This window comes from Cryptomeria japonica, chromosome 3, assembly GCF_030272615.1.
Source record: "Cryptomeria japonica chromosome 3, Sugi_1.0, whole genome shotgun sequence".
NCBI classification, from domain to species: Eukaryota; Viridiplantae; Streptophyta; class Pinopsida; order Cupressales; family Cupressaceae; genus Cryptomeria; species Cryptomeria japonica.
This window is the reverse complement of record NC_081407.1, coordinates 40,142,605-40,158,971: the sequence shown is the minus strand read 5'-3', so window position 1 is coordinate 40,158,971 and position 16,367 is coordinate 40,142,605. Positions and strand designations below refer to the sequence as shown.

At 37.7% G+C, this 16,367-nt stretch overlaps 1 protein-coding gene across 2 annotated transcripts in view; it reads left to right on the top strand.

Moving 5' to 3' along the window:
• The window catches only part of LOC131033370 (protein SAWADEE HOMEODOMAIN HOMOLOG 2), a 95,911-nt gene that overhangs the window by 22,816 nt on the left and 56,728 nt on the right, over positions 1-16,367 (top strand). For both annotated transcript variants that reach the window (XM_057964594.2, XM_057964589.2), the window contains exon 8: positions 15,016-15,079. In XM_057964594.2, coding sequence (XP_057820577.1) covers positions 15,016-15,079 — 64 coding nt within the window. The remainder of the gene's footprint in view (positions 1-15,015; positions 15,080-16,367) is intronic.

Below are 16,367 nucleotides of genomic sequence, written 5' to 3'. Positions count from 1 at the left end.
TCAAGAGTCTTTTGAGCCCATCGAGGTCTAGGAGGAGATAAAGGACGAGGTTCCTCAAGTGCAAGTGAACCTTGCGGAGGTGTGACCCTATGCGTCGGAGTTGAGGGAGAATCATCATTTGAGTCACTATTATTACTATCCACAATGGAGGAAGGAGGAGGAGGATGACAGGCTAAGCTAGGAGAGCTTTCCTCAAAGTGAACACGCCTCTCAATGAATACCTCATGTGACTTTGGATCCATAAGTCGATATGCCTTAACACCCTTTGGATATCTAACAAACATGCGAGGCCTACTCTAAGGTTCCAATGCCTTGCGTTTCTCCGAAGGAATGCGAGCCCATGCTGGACACCCAAAGACCTTGAAATGTCTCACAACCAGTTTTCTACCACACCAAGCCTCAAAAGGAATGATACCCTTCACAGCCTTTTGGGGAACTTGATTTTGGATGTGTGTGGCACAACTGATAGCTTCTGCCCAAAAAGATGGACCATGAGAGCAAGCATGAATCATGCAACTAGCTGTTAAAGTGGATCAGATTTATATATAGGTAATTTTTAAATTATAATGTAGTAATTATGCACAAAGATGTCAACTGCTGTAAGTGCAATGATATTGACTTCTGTATGTTATCACAGCAATATTGAGTGCTCCTGTTTATCACACCAACTTCGTCTGCAATCTGATATAGTCGCAGATTACAATGTATAGATAAATATAGATTCACTCACAAGTAATTTATAGCTTCCACGGCTGTCTCTCTTTACACCTATATTAGTATATCGATCTGCTATATGTTTTCTTGTCATAGACTGCTGTATATTAATTTCCACGATCTATAGGTGTACTCCGATCTGCAGGGTGAATACGTAGTTTGATCTTGGTGATTACCTTCTGCTGTATGTATATTATAACTTCTACCAACCACGATGTTCCTGTTCCAAAGGAATCTGTATCATACTTATATGATAGCAGATGACTTCCTAAGGCGACGTGACTCTACACCAAGAGATGTGAAGGCAAAAGGACACAAGCTGATAATTGTAATCGGGTTTACTTCCAAACCGATTCAATTATAATCGATTGTGTATAATCGATTTAGTTAATATGATAACTAATCAATTAATAACAGATCAATTATCAATCAATGTAATAACAGATGTGATATTAACTGATCATTGATGCAAATAGATAATCGGATACATACGTCAATGGTAGACATTTCATGGTAAATGGTAATCACAACTAATCTCTGATAGTAAGTTAAAATACAAATCTTACTTAACTGAAGCAAGCAAGTCGAATCACCAAATGTCTAAGGCCGATAGGCCAATTAGACATTTGGATTAGCTAGGTTTTTGAGATGAATCCGACCGTAGCTATAATATCTTCAACACTCCCTCTTAGCTAGGGAGGAATTCTTCTATCCTTCAAATAAGTTATATTACATATTGTGAACACAATAGCTTCATCTATTGTGTGAGAGAAAGATATCACCTCACTGTGATATCAAGAGTTATGGCATATCCACGGATATCACGTCACATGATATCCACCATAAATCTTTTATTGTAATATCCACCATTATGGCTTGTCCAGGGATATCACATCTCATGATATCCACCATCATGGTATATCTAAAGATATTACTTCATGGCATGTCCACGGATTTCACGTCACATGAAATCCACCATGAATGTCTCTTTATGTAATATCCACCACTATGGCTTATCCATGGATATTACGTCTCATAATATCCACCATTATGGCATATCCATAGATATTACTACTTAGAGATATAAACCATTATTACATATCCATAGATATCATGTCCCATGATATCCATCATAATGGTATGATCAATCAATATCGTAAGATCGTCACCTTACGATAATGATTAGATGTACAAGTGTTCATTATTGAGAGATCGTCACCTCACAATAATGTTCACAGGGGCTCATCAAGCATTGAACCAATGTTGTCATGGAGTCACACACATGACACTAATCATGAACCATATCAGATTAATAAGTTGCATTGATAAGAGTTTACACTTTAAACATCTTATAATAAGAAAGAATACATTAGTATAATAAACAATACAACCATATCAATGAAGCCGAGACTCAATCTCATCTAGGGCTACATTTTCCACCATTCCAAGCTTATCTCGAAAGTACACAAAATTCATTCTAGAGAGAGGCTTGGTGAGAATGTTTGCCATCAATTCATTAGTACTAACGTTTCTTAACTGAATAACATACCTTTCCACTTGACCTCCACATGCTTTGACCTTTCATGAAATACAAGATTGGAGTCTGCATCACTCTTGGTGTATTCCAAGCTCATCAAGTATTCATCTATCCAGAAATATCATGACTTGGGAGTCAGCATAAAGGGCCTCTTAGTCTACATGGGACTCCATCCCATGAATCATAATCTTTTTACTGATCACTAGAGAAATCATCTCGACATAGTCCACTCCCTCTGAATCAATATGACCAAGATTCTCAGATATCAATCGAAGCATATCTTGTTAGTTTCTCCCTCTATCATGGAAGCATCCCTTGCTCACATGGACCCAATAATAGAAGATATCTAGCTTCAAGAGACTCGCATTTACTAGTATGATCCTCATATGTCTGAAAGTGCAAGATCCAAAATCACAATGAAACTGTTGTCATAAGATCAAGCCCTAGATAGGAATATGACCAACTTGAGATTTAGAACAAAATCCCCTAGTAGTATGCTCCCTCTCACTTGGAGAGCCCTCTTGTCTCAACTTTGCTTTGTAACCCTAGATGTCATCATCCCTTGTACGAATGCCTCAATAATTACCTCCAATGGACTATTGCACTTTAGCAGGTAAATATAAAAAAAATGGAAATGTAAAATCTCAGAATCTCCACTAAAGTCCTTTGTATATTCCTCCTGAATTTCAATCTCTTCATCACAATTAGAACTTCAAAACTCAATAACCTGAAAGGCAACAGGCTGTGATTCTAAAGATGTCCTGTATTTAAGGGACAAGTTTGTCACAGTAAATTGAAGAAATTTAAAAAACAAGATATCGAAAAGCAGCTTGTCGTAAGCGGACATCTGCTGATAATGTTGTTTCACAAATAACATGCATAATGTAATTGCATGAATTAATAACTACATATGAAAATCATGAACATCATTCAATCATAAAAAAAACTTATCTCTTTCAAGTCAGAATATGAATCCATCTAAATCCTTTTGTGGAAGAGTTTCACCAACATCTGCAATGGAAGCTTGAGGCATAGTCCTGGTAGGACATTGCATTGCATAGTGACCATATTTGTCACATCTAAAGCATTGGATTTCTGACATATCCTTCCTTCTTTTGAATGTAGGAGCACCATTAGATTCCTTATATTTCTTCCTTTTGAAATGTCCTTTCTTACCTTTCATCTTTGTGGAGTGGGAGGCAAGAACATGAATATCTTCATTTATGGAGCTTTGGCCAATGCCTCTGATAGCCAATCTAGTCTCTTCTTGAATGCAATCTTGCTTTAATCGATCAAACTTAGGAAGTTTTGATCTTGCACTTATCCCTTGAATAAATGCCTCCCATGAGGAGGGGAGACCATTTAGTGCCAACATGGTTAGCTCTTTGCTCTCTATTGTGTGACCAATAGTAGAGAGTTGATCTTTCAATTCAGTAATCCTCATGAAGTATGAGGTGATGAATTCGCCTTTTGTCATTTTGACATGATGGAGTTGTTGCTTTAGAGCAAGAGCTTGGCTTGTGTTGTTTATCTCATACATGTTCTCTAGGGATTTGAACATGCCATAGGCAGTCTCCATCTTGGAGATAGTTGGCACAATATGATCTTTCACTGAGTCAACTAACATCTTCATGGCTTTATTGTTCTTTCTCATCCATTGAAGCTTTTCATTTTCTTCATTATTGTTCCGGTATGGCTTTCTTCACAAATCCATCTAATTTGTTTTCACTTAAAGCAAGCATGATCCTAAACTTCCAAGATACAAAGTTGGAAGCTCCTTCAAGACAATCCTCAAATCTAACACCATTCACCATTTTGATGTATAGAAAGGAGTTGAGGAATTCGAGGATATATGGAGAGTAGTCTTGCCTAAATAAATCTGATCTGATCTTTTCCTTATGCTGGCTCTGATACCATGTTAAAGTGGATCAGATTTATATATAGGTAATTTTTAAATTATAATTTAGTAATTATGCACAATGATATTGACTGCTGTAAGTGCAATGATATTGACTGCTGTATGTTATCACAACAATATTGACTGCTCCTGTTTATCACACCAACTTCGTCTGCAATCTGATATAGTCATAGATTACAATGTAATAAATATAGATTCACACACAAGTAATTTATAGCTTCCACGGCTGTCTCTCTTTATGCCTATATTAGTATATCGATCTGCTATATGTTTTCTTGTCATAGACTGCTGTATATTAATTTCCACGATCTATAGGTGTACTCCAATCCGTAGGGTGAATACGTAATTTGATCTTGGTGATTACCTTCTGCTGTATGTATATTATAACTTCTACCAACCACGATGTTCCCTGTTCCAAAGGAATTTGTATCATACTTATATGATACCAGATGACTTTCTAAGGCGACGTGACTCTAGACCAAGAGACGTGAAGGCAAAAGGACACAAGCTGATAATTGTAATCGGGTTTACTTCCAAACCGATTCAATTATAATCAATTGTGTATAATCGATTTAGTTAATATGATAACTAATCAATTAATAACAGATCAATTATCAATCAATGTAATAACAGATGTGATATTAACTGATCATCGATGCAAATAGATAATCGGATACATATGTCAATGGTAGACATTTCATGGTAAATGGTAATCACAACTAATCTCTGATAGTAAGTTAAAATACAAATCCTACTTAACTGAAGCAAGTAAGTCGAATCACCAAATGTCTAAGGCCGATAGGCCAATTAGACATTTGGATTAGCTAGGTTTGTCAGATGAATCCGACCGTAGCTATAATATCTTCAACACTAGCCATCTCCTTAAGGGTTCTATTCTTCCTTTCTACAACACCATTCTGTTGTGGTGTGTAGGCAACTGAATGTCGAAGATCAATCCCCTCAAGCGTACAAAATTCCTCAAATCTATTGTTCACATATTCCCTTCCATTGTTTGTGCAAAGGATCTTGATTAACTTCCCTGATTGCTTCTCAACATGAGACTTGAAGGCTAGAAATTTGTCAAACGCTTCACTCTTGTGAAAGAGAAAGTAGACCCAAGTGAAGCAGGACTAGTCATCAGTGAAGGTTAGGACATGGCAGGCCTTGCTAAATGAAGGCACTGGAAATGGGCCTGCTACATCAAGGTGAACCAATTTAAGAACTTCCAAAGCTCTCCAAGATTTCTCCTTATCAAACTTCTCTTTGGAATGCTTGCCCATGGAACACCCTGAACATACACCCTCTGGAAAATTGATTTGAGGTAGACCTATGACCATGTCCTTAGAGCTAAGCAGTTGAATATAGTGGTAGTTGAGGTGAGCAAACCACTCATGCCATAGCTTACTTTCTGAATTTGAATGAGTGAGCAAGGCCATAGAAGGAGATCGAGGCACAAAGTGGGAGAATGAATAAAGCCGTGAATTGTGATTGGCTTCTCCCACTGCTACCTAGGCATCATTCTCAAGTTCTTTTACCACAACTAAATCAGGTGTAAACTCAACTTTCTTCCCATTTCCATAGTGGGAGATGTGGTAGATAGAGAGAAGGTTGGTTGTCAAGTGAGGAACATAGAGAACATTCTCAAAAGTTCTATCATCCATGGCAATCAAACCCTTCGCTTCAACTTCCACTTGTGTCATCACAAATGAAAATTTGAGGTACCTTAGATGGCTCCAATGAGGAAAACTGCTCCCTTGTAGAACTCATGTGAAGAGAGGCACTCGAGTCAAGTATCCACTGCTGTGCTGAACCTATTTTACACACAAATGCTTGCCCTTTTCCCTTTGACTACGAGGAATTGGAAGGAGATGATTCCTTCTTCTTGTAGGCGGATGGCAAATTCGATGTTCTTCTTAATGATGTTTGTAAATTCATCAATCTGATTTGAGTGGCAATGATGCTCATCATGACCAAATTTCTTGCAATATGAACAAGGTGGCCACTCCTTCTTAGGTGTATATCTCTTCTTGGAAGAGGATGAAGAATTGTTTTGTTGTGGAGAGGATGATTGTGTTCTATCTTGTTGTGGCTTTGGCTTAGACTGCTTCTGGTTCTTGCCTTTTCCTTGATTCCTTTGATTCCCTTGATTAGCCACCAAAACTTTGGACTTTGAAGACTTGAGAATCCCCATCTTGATCAACTTTGCTTGCTCAAGTATCAACATGTTTGTGAATGCATCAAATGATGGTGGAGTGAATGAGGCACTTGAAGTCAACTGATGGGTGTGGAAGCTAGAAACAAAGGTTGTGTACTTTGATGGAAGCTTGTCCAACAAATTGTAAACCAATTGAGCATCCTTCTTTTGTCAGTTGCTTTCATGACATAATCTTGGATTGTATCAAAATCCTTGGGATCCAACATTGTGAGTTCATTATCAAGCTTGTGGCCCCTAATCTCATCAACTTGACCTTACAACTTGCCATGGATATCCAAAGCCTCTTTAATTGTAGTACATTTCTCAATGTGAAAAATGAGGTCATCTGATACATACTTTCTCAAAGTTCCAAGAGCCATAGAATTTTTAGTGAGCCATTTCATGTGAGCATTAGAATCAGCTTTAGGATCTGTTGGTGCTGTTAATGTTCCATTTATGTATGAGTTCTTTTTCCATTAACTTACTCCAAGCTTTAATTTTCCATGATGCATAATTATGTGGAGTTAGAAGTGGAAATTTAGGAGAACCCATAGCAACAAAATGAAAGAGCACAAGATAGAGAGAGGCACAAGCACACACGACACCCCCCCAAATTCACTTAATCAAAGAACCCCCCATCCGCAAAATGATGTTTTGACACTTTATACTTAGTGTATGTACGATGGGCCATTTGTAAACAAGGGCAAAGTGGACTTTTGATTTCAAGATTATAACTGCTTCAAATAGGCTATACAAGCCTCAAACCAATATTGCACAAGATCGAAGTTGAGTTCCAAGCAAATTACAAGTACCAAATAGGGCAAAAAAGGCCAAATTCTAAAAGTACAATTTCTATTCAAAATGGTGAAAAATTGATAGCACCACGTGAAAGTAGATGAAAAATTATGCACTTAAAAAAAAAGACACTTGAAAAGGAGGTCGTATGAGTCTAAACGGAGCCTGAGAAGTTGCAGAATCGAGGATTGGATAGGTACAGTTGTGAAAAATTGAAAAACTGAAAACTCTGAAAAATCTGTCCACCAAAATCAGAAACTAACCAAACTATTGCAGAGAGCACGAAAAATTAGCCGAAATAAAAAAAGATTGCATTGAAAAAGGCCTCAAAATGACCAAGATATGAGCCTCCAAAGTTGGACTGCAAAATCAAAAAGGTCAATTGAGAGGGGTTATATTTTTTTTCAAAAAAGCACTATGTTAAATTTGACGACCGTGTGGCCATCACACCCAAAATACCCCTGCATGACAGTACAAAATGATGATGTCAGCAGTACGAACACATGACGTGGTAGTTGATTGTGTTGACATCTGTCGTACAGATGCTGACGTGGCCATACAGATGCTAACATGGCAGGCTGACTGGCTTGTTGATTGGGCGTACAAAAATGCTGATGTGTTGGCCACGTGTGCGCTGATTGGGCAGTTGCGGGGCAGTACGAAGGCGGTTGACTAGGTAGTTGACGTTGGCGATGCTTGGCGAATCACAGTGTGCCACAGGGCACAATCCAAGCAAACTAGAAAATGCTGCTTGGCGGCTAACGTGTCAAGAAGGATTGCGTGAGCGAGTGATTCTTCGCCACGTGGTGCAAGATCTCGTTGTCGTCGAAGGTTGGGAGAAGTCGGGCAACCACAGTGGTGGGAAGTGTGGCGACACTGAGAATTGTGGCGGCGGCCATTGGGAGTAGGAGTCGGGTGGAGGCGGCCCAAGGGAGGACCCGACAAAATTGAGGTGGAGTGGTGGCCGAGCGACGGAAGTAGACGACACGGAGCGACGGGCCCGGTCCACATGGCGGATGGGAGAAACATAGGCGATAGAACCATGGGCAACACAGGAGAAAGGACAAGGTAGCGGGTTTCCGGCATGGGGCGGCTGGGAGCAATACGGCGGCAACCCTACAAAGAATAAATACGTGCTTTTGAATAGATAGGGGGGGTTTGCAGAACCCACAAAAAATATGTTTTTGTAAATTTTTTTAAAAAACTTTTCAAATAACAAAACTTTTAAAACTACAAATTTAAAAAAGAAATTTTTAAAATCAAAATAGCATTTTCAAAAGGGAGAGTTCTTGCATGACCAAAGAACTCTAGCATCAAGACTGCACGTGTGATCAGGAATCGACATGAGAGTTTGTACATGCTTTCGACTCATCTAGTTCAAGCTCTTCTACATGACTCTTCCAATTCTCGCGAACTATGGCATAGAAGACTTGGGCATCTACATTTCAGGGCTCTTCCATCATTGGAGAAGATGGTTAAAGGTATTCCTAAACTTAGTCATGCACATGATGGTACTTGTAAAGGTTGTGCAATGGGTAAAAATACTAAGAGTCCATTTCATAGCAGTGAAAGTAGGTCAAAAGAAATTTTAGATCTTGTACATTCTAATTTATGTGGTCCAATGTCAATGGCATCTCTAAGTGGATTTTTGTATTATGTAACTTTCATAGATGACTACTCTAGGAAGACTTGGATTTATTTCTTTAGGTCTAAAGAGTCTGATGAAGTCCTAGGTAGATTTAAAGAGTTTAAGGCCCAAGTAGCGAACTTACTTGGTAAGAGAATTAAAGTTTTAAGGTCTGATAATGGACGTGAATACACCTCTGGTAGCTTTCGTGATTTTTGTATTGAGGCAAGGATCAAGAGGGAGTTTTGTGTCCCTTACAACCCACAACAAAATGGGGTTGTAGAAAGAAAGAACAAATCCATTATTGAAGCTGCAAAAGTCATGATCCATGATCAATACCTTCAAACCTTTCTTTGGGCAGAAGCTTCTAGAACAACAATGTATGTTCAGAATAGATGTCCTCATCGGATATTGCAGAATATGACTCTAGAAGAAGCCTTTTCAGGGATTAAGCCTGATGTCAATCACCGGAGGATCTTTGGTTGTCCAGTGTATGTCCATGTACCCAAAGACAAAAGAGCCAAGTTGGAACCTTCTGGCAAAAGAGGAATATTTGTGGGCTACAGTGAAACCTCTAAAGCCTACCAAATTTACATTCCCGGTCAGGAATAGATAGAGGTAAGCAAAGATGTTACATTTGAGGAAGATGTTGCATTTAGAAAATCTAAAGGTTCATGCATGGAGATAGATGATGAAGATCATCAGACTCCTCAAGTCATTGACATTGATCATGCTCCTAAGATTCAGAGGGAGTCTACAGAACCTGAAGTGAATGATGATGCAATTGAGCCTTTGGATCCTACTGATGGGCCTAGAGATATCATTGTGAATCGAAAGAGACCTCTTTGGGCAAGGAACACTATGTAGGAGGCAAAAAAAATTGCAGTTCCTAGAGGCACTTTCAGAGAAAGTAAAAGACCACATAAATTCTCTAGCTATGTTGCATTGATGTGTAACATTATTGAGACTGAACCTTCCAGTGTTGAGGAAGCCTCAAATCAGCAAGTATGGAAAGATGCTATGGATGAAGAATATCAATCCATTCTTAAGAGTGATGTTTGGGATATTGTATCTAGACCTGAAGGAAAGTCAGTTGTATCTTCCAAGTGGCTATTCAAGATTAAGCATGCAGCTGATGGAAACATTGAGAAGTACAAGGCTAGATTTGTGGCACGTGGTTTCTCTCAAAAAGAAGGAATAGACTATGAAGAAACATTTGCTCTAGTTGCTCGGTATACTTCCATCAGGACCATCATTGCCATTGCTGTAGCTAAGGGATGGAAGCTACATCAAATGGATGTGAAGACAACTTTTCTTAATGGTGTAATTGAAGAAGAGGTCTACATTGAGCAACCTGAAGGCTTCGTGATTCATGGTAAAGAGTCTCATGTATGCAAATTGAAAAAGGCATTATATGGTCTTAAGTAGGCTCCTCGTGCATGGTATGAAAGGATTGAGAAATACTTGGTGAGTTTGGGTTTCTACAAGAATGATGCTGATCCGAATCTTTACTTCAAGGTATTCAATGGTGAAGTTTTAATCTTGGTCCTATATGTTAATGACTTATTTCTTACCGGGGACGAACATCTCTTCTTTAGATGCAAGGAGTTGACTTCAGAATTTGAGATGAAGGACCTAGGACTCATGCATTTCTTTCTAGGTTTGGAAGTATGGCAAAGGCCAAATGAGATCATCTTGAGTCAAGGAAAATACACCATTGACATCTTGAAGAGATTTGGGATGCTAGATTGCAAGTCTATGTCGATATCGATGGAAACTAACTTGAAGAAATTGAGTGAATTTGTAGGTAGTTCAAATCTTGTAGATCCTTCTATGTACAAACAATTGATTGGATCCTTGATGTATCTAGTTCACACTAGACCAGATATTTGCTATGCGGTGAGTGCACTTAGTCAGTTCATGTGTGAACCAAGGTAGATAAATCTAGTTGCAGCCAAGCATATCTTGAGATACTTGTGTGACATAGTTGGATATGGCTTGAGATACTCTTCCAGTGTGGACTTGAATCTGCAAGGCTATTCTGATTCTGATTGGGCAGGGAGTGTTATTGATCGAAAGAGCACTTCTGGTTGTTGCTTCAGTTTGGGATCTGCTATGATTTCTTGGTGTAGCAGGAAGGAGTCTTCAATGGCACTGAGCACCGCAAAGTGAGAATACATTGTAGTATGTGTGGCAACTCGCGAAGTAGTGCGGCTTCGGAAGCTCCTTGCAGGTTTGTTTGGACAATCATTGAAGCCTACAGTCATTCATTGTGGTAACCAAAGCTGTGTGAAACTTTCTGTCAATCCTGTGTTTCATGACATAACAAAGCATGTAGAGATCCAATATCACTATATTAGAGACATGGTGCAAAGGAATGCTATTAAGTTAAGGTACATTAGCACCGATGATCAAACAACCGACATTCTCACCAAAGTGAAGTTTGTGCATTTTCGAGACAAGCTTGGAGTTGTGGAGAATGAAGCCCTAGCTGAGAGGGAGTCTCAGCATCAGTGATTTCTCGAGATGTACTATAATGCATTCTTCTCTTTGAGAGAAGTTTGAGGTGCAAGCCCTTGTTAATGCATTCTTCTCTGTGAGAGAGAAGTTTGAGGTGAAAGCCCTTGTTCCACCCTCTGGGAGTAGCCATGGTGGATGTCATGTTGAGAGACTCCATGACTTAGCACTTTTGTTTATTCACTCTCTGGGAGTAGCCATGGTGAACATCATGACATCACGTTGAGTGATTCCGTGATGAGAACTTGTGTTCATTTGCATTTCCATTCATGGGAGTAGCCATGATGGACCCACCCTCTGGGAGTAGCCATGGTGGATATCTTTTCAAAGATCAGGGACTCCCCCCTAGCTAAGAGGCAGTGCTAATGATAATGTAGCTATGGTTGGATTCCTTCAGGCCGACATAGTCAATCCAAATGTCTAATTGGTCTATCAGCCTTAGACATTTATGTGAACCGATTTATTTGATATAATTAAATGACAACTGAGCATATGCGATTTGTTTATGTTTAATATAAATGATGTAATAAAAAGTCCGCCCATAATTATTATTTATAGGGCCGACTTGAAAGTCCGCCACCCTTACATTGGGTCGTGACCTCTTGAAGGGTGCCAACTCTTGGAGAAGAGTCACCCTTGATAGGTATAAAGGAAGGTAAAATCTTCTCTCTTGGCAATTAATTACAACATCCTTCAGCAGTTCGATTATATCCTTCAGTAGTCTGATTCTATCCTTCGGCAGATCATATTCCATCATCAGCAGATCGCATCTTGCATACAAGTCAGATTGAAGATCTTAGATTATACTTTGACAGTCCGTGTATCCTAAAGTGATTCGGATCTTCATATTGCAGTCTATGGTGAATTGATACATTCCGCTTCAAGGTGTGAAGCATCCTTGTAAAGATATACTTATATTTGATAAAAATAATCTGAGACTATTTGTTGCTGGGTTTTTCACCTTCAAGTTGGAAGGTTTTTCCAGGGTACATGCTGTGTATTATTGTTTGAATTGTCTAATATCTGCTATATTCTAAATCTGATCACTAATTTAACACTACCAAATTGCTTTTTCCATCCTTCTTGCTACAAGAGTTTGTTGCACAAATCGTTGAACTTCAGGTCAACATTGGTAGATGTGATAATGAGCGATTCAATGAAATGTTCGTATCTTGTGGCAAGCTTTTTAGCATTATGACCACCATAGCTTCTTCTTCCATCGTTCAACCTATTGGCAGCAATTCATCATGAATGTCTTTGGTCGTCATCAAATGATCTTGCAAAGACATCTTCTCATTCGTCATGATTGAGAGAAGTATATTTTTCAGAAAGAAGGCCTTGCCTTTATTTGACACCTTGTGTAGATCTTGTAGGTGCTTCCAAACCTTATTAGAGGTTTTTCCTATTTGAACGTCCAGAAGCATTTCATCTGTAACTGATAGCTTGATCAACACGGAAGCTTCTCAATTACGCTCATCAAATTTATTTTGGTCTTTATCTGCAACCATTGGCTGAGTGTCATCAGTATGAAGGATGATCTTATTGAGGTATTTGTTCTCGAAGATCATGAACATGCGTTGTTTCCAGGTTTTGTGATTCTTGCTAGTTAAGTGCTGGCTGCCTTCCAACATGATGTTGGGTAATGAAGCCATCTCTCCTGCAATTCAGAATTACAGAAAATAAATAAATTCCTTTGTTGCGGAAAGAATCCCATGAAACCCTAGCTAGCAAAATGATACCATGATTTTGTAAAAAAGACTGTTAAAGGTTCGTAAAAATTGAAAAACCATCAAAAAATTTTGCTACCAGGTTTGAAAATTGCGCCAAAAATTCTAGGTGCCATAATGTTTTTTGTTATTATATGTAGCATACCAAAAGGCAAAAAATTACATCATAATTAGTTTATCCTGTCATATCATGTGCCACACAGGGTTGCCTGAGACTGATCACATTATGAAAGATGTTTACAATTTTGTTTATAACCCTATAATCTACTATTGGACCATGAAGGGTCATCATATGAGACTGTCCTATAATATTATACTTGTAACTGCAACATTTGAATTACATTCTCTTAGTCTAGTGATTGACCATACAGGGTCACCATAGAAAAGAGACCTATTCCAAAAACTTGTGACTCAATCATATCTGAATAAGAAAAGAGAGAATAGTATATGAAATTCATACACTTGCTGTACTGGTCCAGGTCTTTCCACCCAATCGGTGGAGCAATTTCATATATTTCATCATTTCATCTTACAACTTCAACCATAAAGTCTTCACCTTGGTTTACAGTAAAGGTCGGTCCTCCTTTGAACCCAAGATCTTTCTCTAGGGTGTCAGCTGAGTGCTTATTATAACTTTTTTGGAACTCTAGATAGCTTCTCATGAATGGTATATTGTCCATATTGTTGTATGGCCAATGCCTCACATATTTGATTTCTGATTTGTTGATGTCCACTGTCCAAGACTTCAGTAGCTTCAGGAACTTATCCTTTGAGATCTCCATTGTTATTTTGACCTTTTAGGCACCATGATTTTCAAAAAATGGCCATAGTTATATTTAAAAATCATCAATTTTTTTTTTGATTTGTGCCAAAAACCCTCAGTGTGTCAAAAATCTTCCAGTTGCAACCAGAAAACCTTGTCGTGCAACTAAAATCATGTACAAAATGATGCGATTTTTGTTAAAAAATGCTGTGATTCTGACAAAAAGACCCTCAGTTTTTCTTCAAAAAGTGGTGCAATTTTTTAGACCAAAAAATCCATGAAATTCTTAGGAAAAAGGCACAATGTTTTAGAGAGAAACAATATGATTTTTGCGAGAAAAGAACAGTTGTGATTTTCCACAAAATGACCCTCAATTTTTAAAGACAAAAGTCCATGAGTTTAAGGAGATGAGGTGTGAATTTTCCTGAAAAAGCACATGATTTTCAGAGATTAAAATCCACGGTTTTGCAAACCCTGCAACTTGCCCTCGTACGATTCTGTACAGTACTATATTGTAGTGTATGGCACTCTTTTGGCACGTTCTATGTTTCACCAGCGATTCCTCGATCCGTCACTGCCGAGACAATCAATTGTCAGGTGTCTTGAGGCTCTAGCTAAGCTTTGACCATATTATGAAAAATACAGTACACAAAATGATTACCAAGATATTCAATATTAAACAAGGAGCAAAAGTCTCCTTAAAGAAGAGATAGACGATTTATCTGTGAAGGATAATATTGACAATTAATAAATCAGAAGGATAAGAACAGCTACTAAAAGAATAAAGAATTCCTAAAGTCCATCCCAAAGACGTAATTGACCACTATAAACTAAAAATTACAATATTACTTCAATAGAAATTGTATCACAATTTCAGGCTGACATAGTAATTCCATTATGGATAAAAAGGATGGTCTGGACACTTACATAATCTCCTGAAAACAATAATTTTTGAAACAGTTTTTTCTCTAAAAATATCGTGAACTATTAAGCTTCAAAGAGATTTGACCAATTTCCAATTTGAGTACTTATATTTTAGTCTTTTCCTGTTAGTGTTGATATATTATTTATTTTTTGTTGAATTGGGTTTTGTCTGCTGTATTGTTTCTGAGGCTTTTTTCTTGAACTTATTTATCTTTTAACTATTTACTGCACAGCTCATATGTCAAAATAAACTTGACCAATATCTCTTATCCACTTTCTGAATTATTGGTGAAGCACAGGAAGGAAGGCTCCAGACAGTCCTAAAATGGAATTTGAGGCTAGATCTGCAAGAGACATGGCCTGGTAAGTGGTTATTGTGCATTTATCACAAGATTGCAATAAACAAATACATACAGAATAATTGAGACATTGTATTTCACATGTTGTTGGCATGCTCTGTAATTGTTCTCGGAAATTATCTAAATTGCAGTAGCATTACACTTGAAAACCTTGTGATCAATCCCAAGTGATCATACCCAGTGACATTTTCTGTGCAATTTCCTGAGTTTTTCCCAAGCTATCCAATAAGTGGTTGTAATAATATATAGGCTCACTTTTACACTTATAGACAGAAAAATAGAGCAAAAGTAGACTGGACCTTTTTGGTTAAGGTAGTTAAATTTTTTTAAACTATGAATAAATTTCTTTTAGAAATTAAAATTTTAAACCATATTGACGATTTTTCTTTTAATTAATACCCTAATGAGGGTTTAAGTAAACAAACATAGTTCTACCATTAAAATATTATGTCATGCTTCATGACATAACAACTTACTATTTTAGGGCCAGCTGTTTAAAAGAACAAAAATCCTCTTAGTTGAAAGTAAAATAATTGTTTAGAAGTTGTATGCAATTTTTTACAATTAACTTGTTTATAATGTATAACGTCTTTATATGCACCATTTGTACAAGACTTAGACTTTGCAGAAACTTGGTGAATTTCTGATTCAGACTTGGACTTGGCAAATTGAAAAAACCATGAAATTTAGAGATATTTTAAGGATTTAAAGCTACTCTTTTCTAGTGAAGCTATTATTTGCATAAGAACATACTAGATAGAGTAAAATAAGAGAGCACAATAGAAGGCTTATTCAGAAAGAGTTTGTGTACATACATGTTGATTGGGTGAATCCAAGACCAAAATCAAATGCTTTTTCTATCTAGGATTACTCAATATAAAGGAAGCCAACAGTTATTGGTTACAATGAAGCAGTTGGGAATTGCAACAACTAAACAGAAACATCTAACTCAAAATTGACAAACTATAAACAAAATAGTCTGGTTCCATGACTAACAAAACATAACAAAGATAGTCTACACTAACTACGTTATCCCTTCCCCAAGAGAAAAGTCAAATTCTTCGGTGAGGGGTAGAGAACAAAAGAATAAATCATGTAATATCAGGAAAAATTTCCAAATTTTTGGTGACTTATGAGAAGTGAAAGGTCCTACTTACTGAGTGCTGATATGTGTAGCTTGAACAGCATGAGAAAAACCTGAATGTTTTACAACAAAGTATGGGTGGAGAGCCATCAAACAAAGAGTCACGGAGTGTGCAACTTCTAGTGCCAACAGCTTGAAATCTGTGATA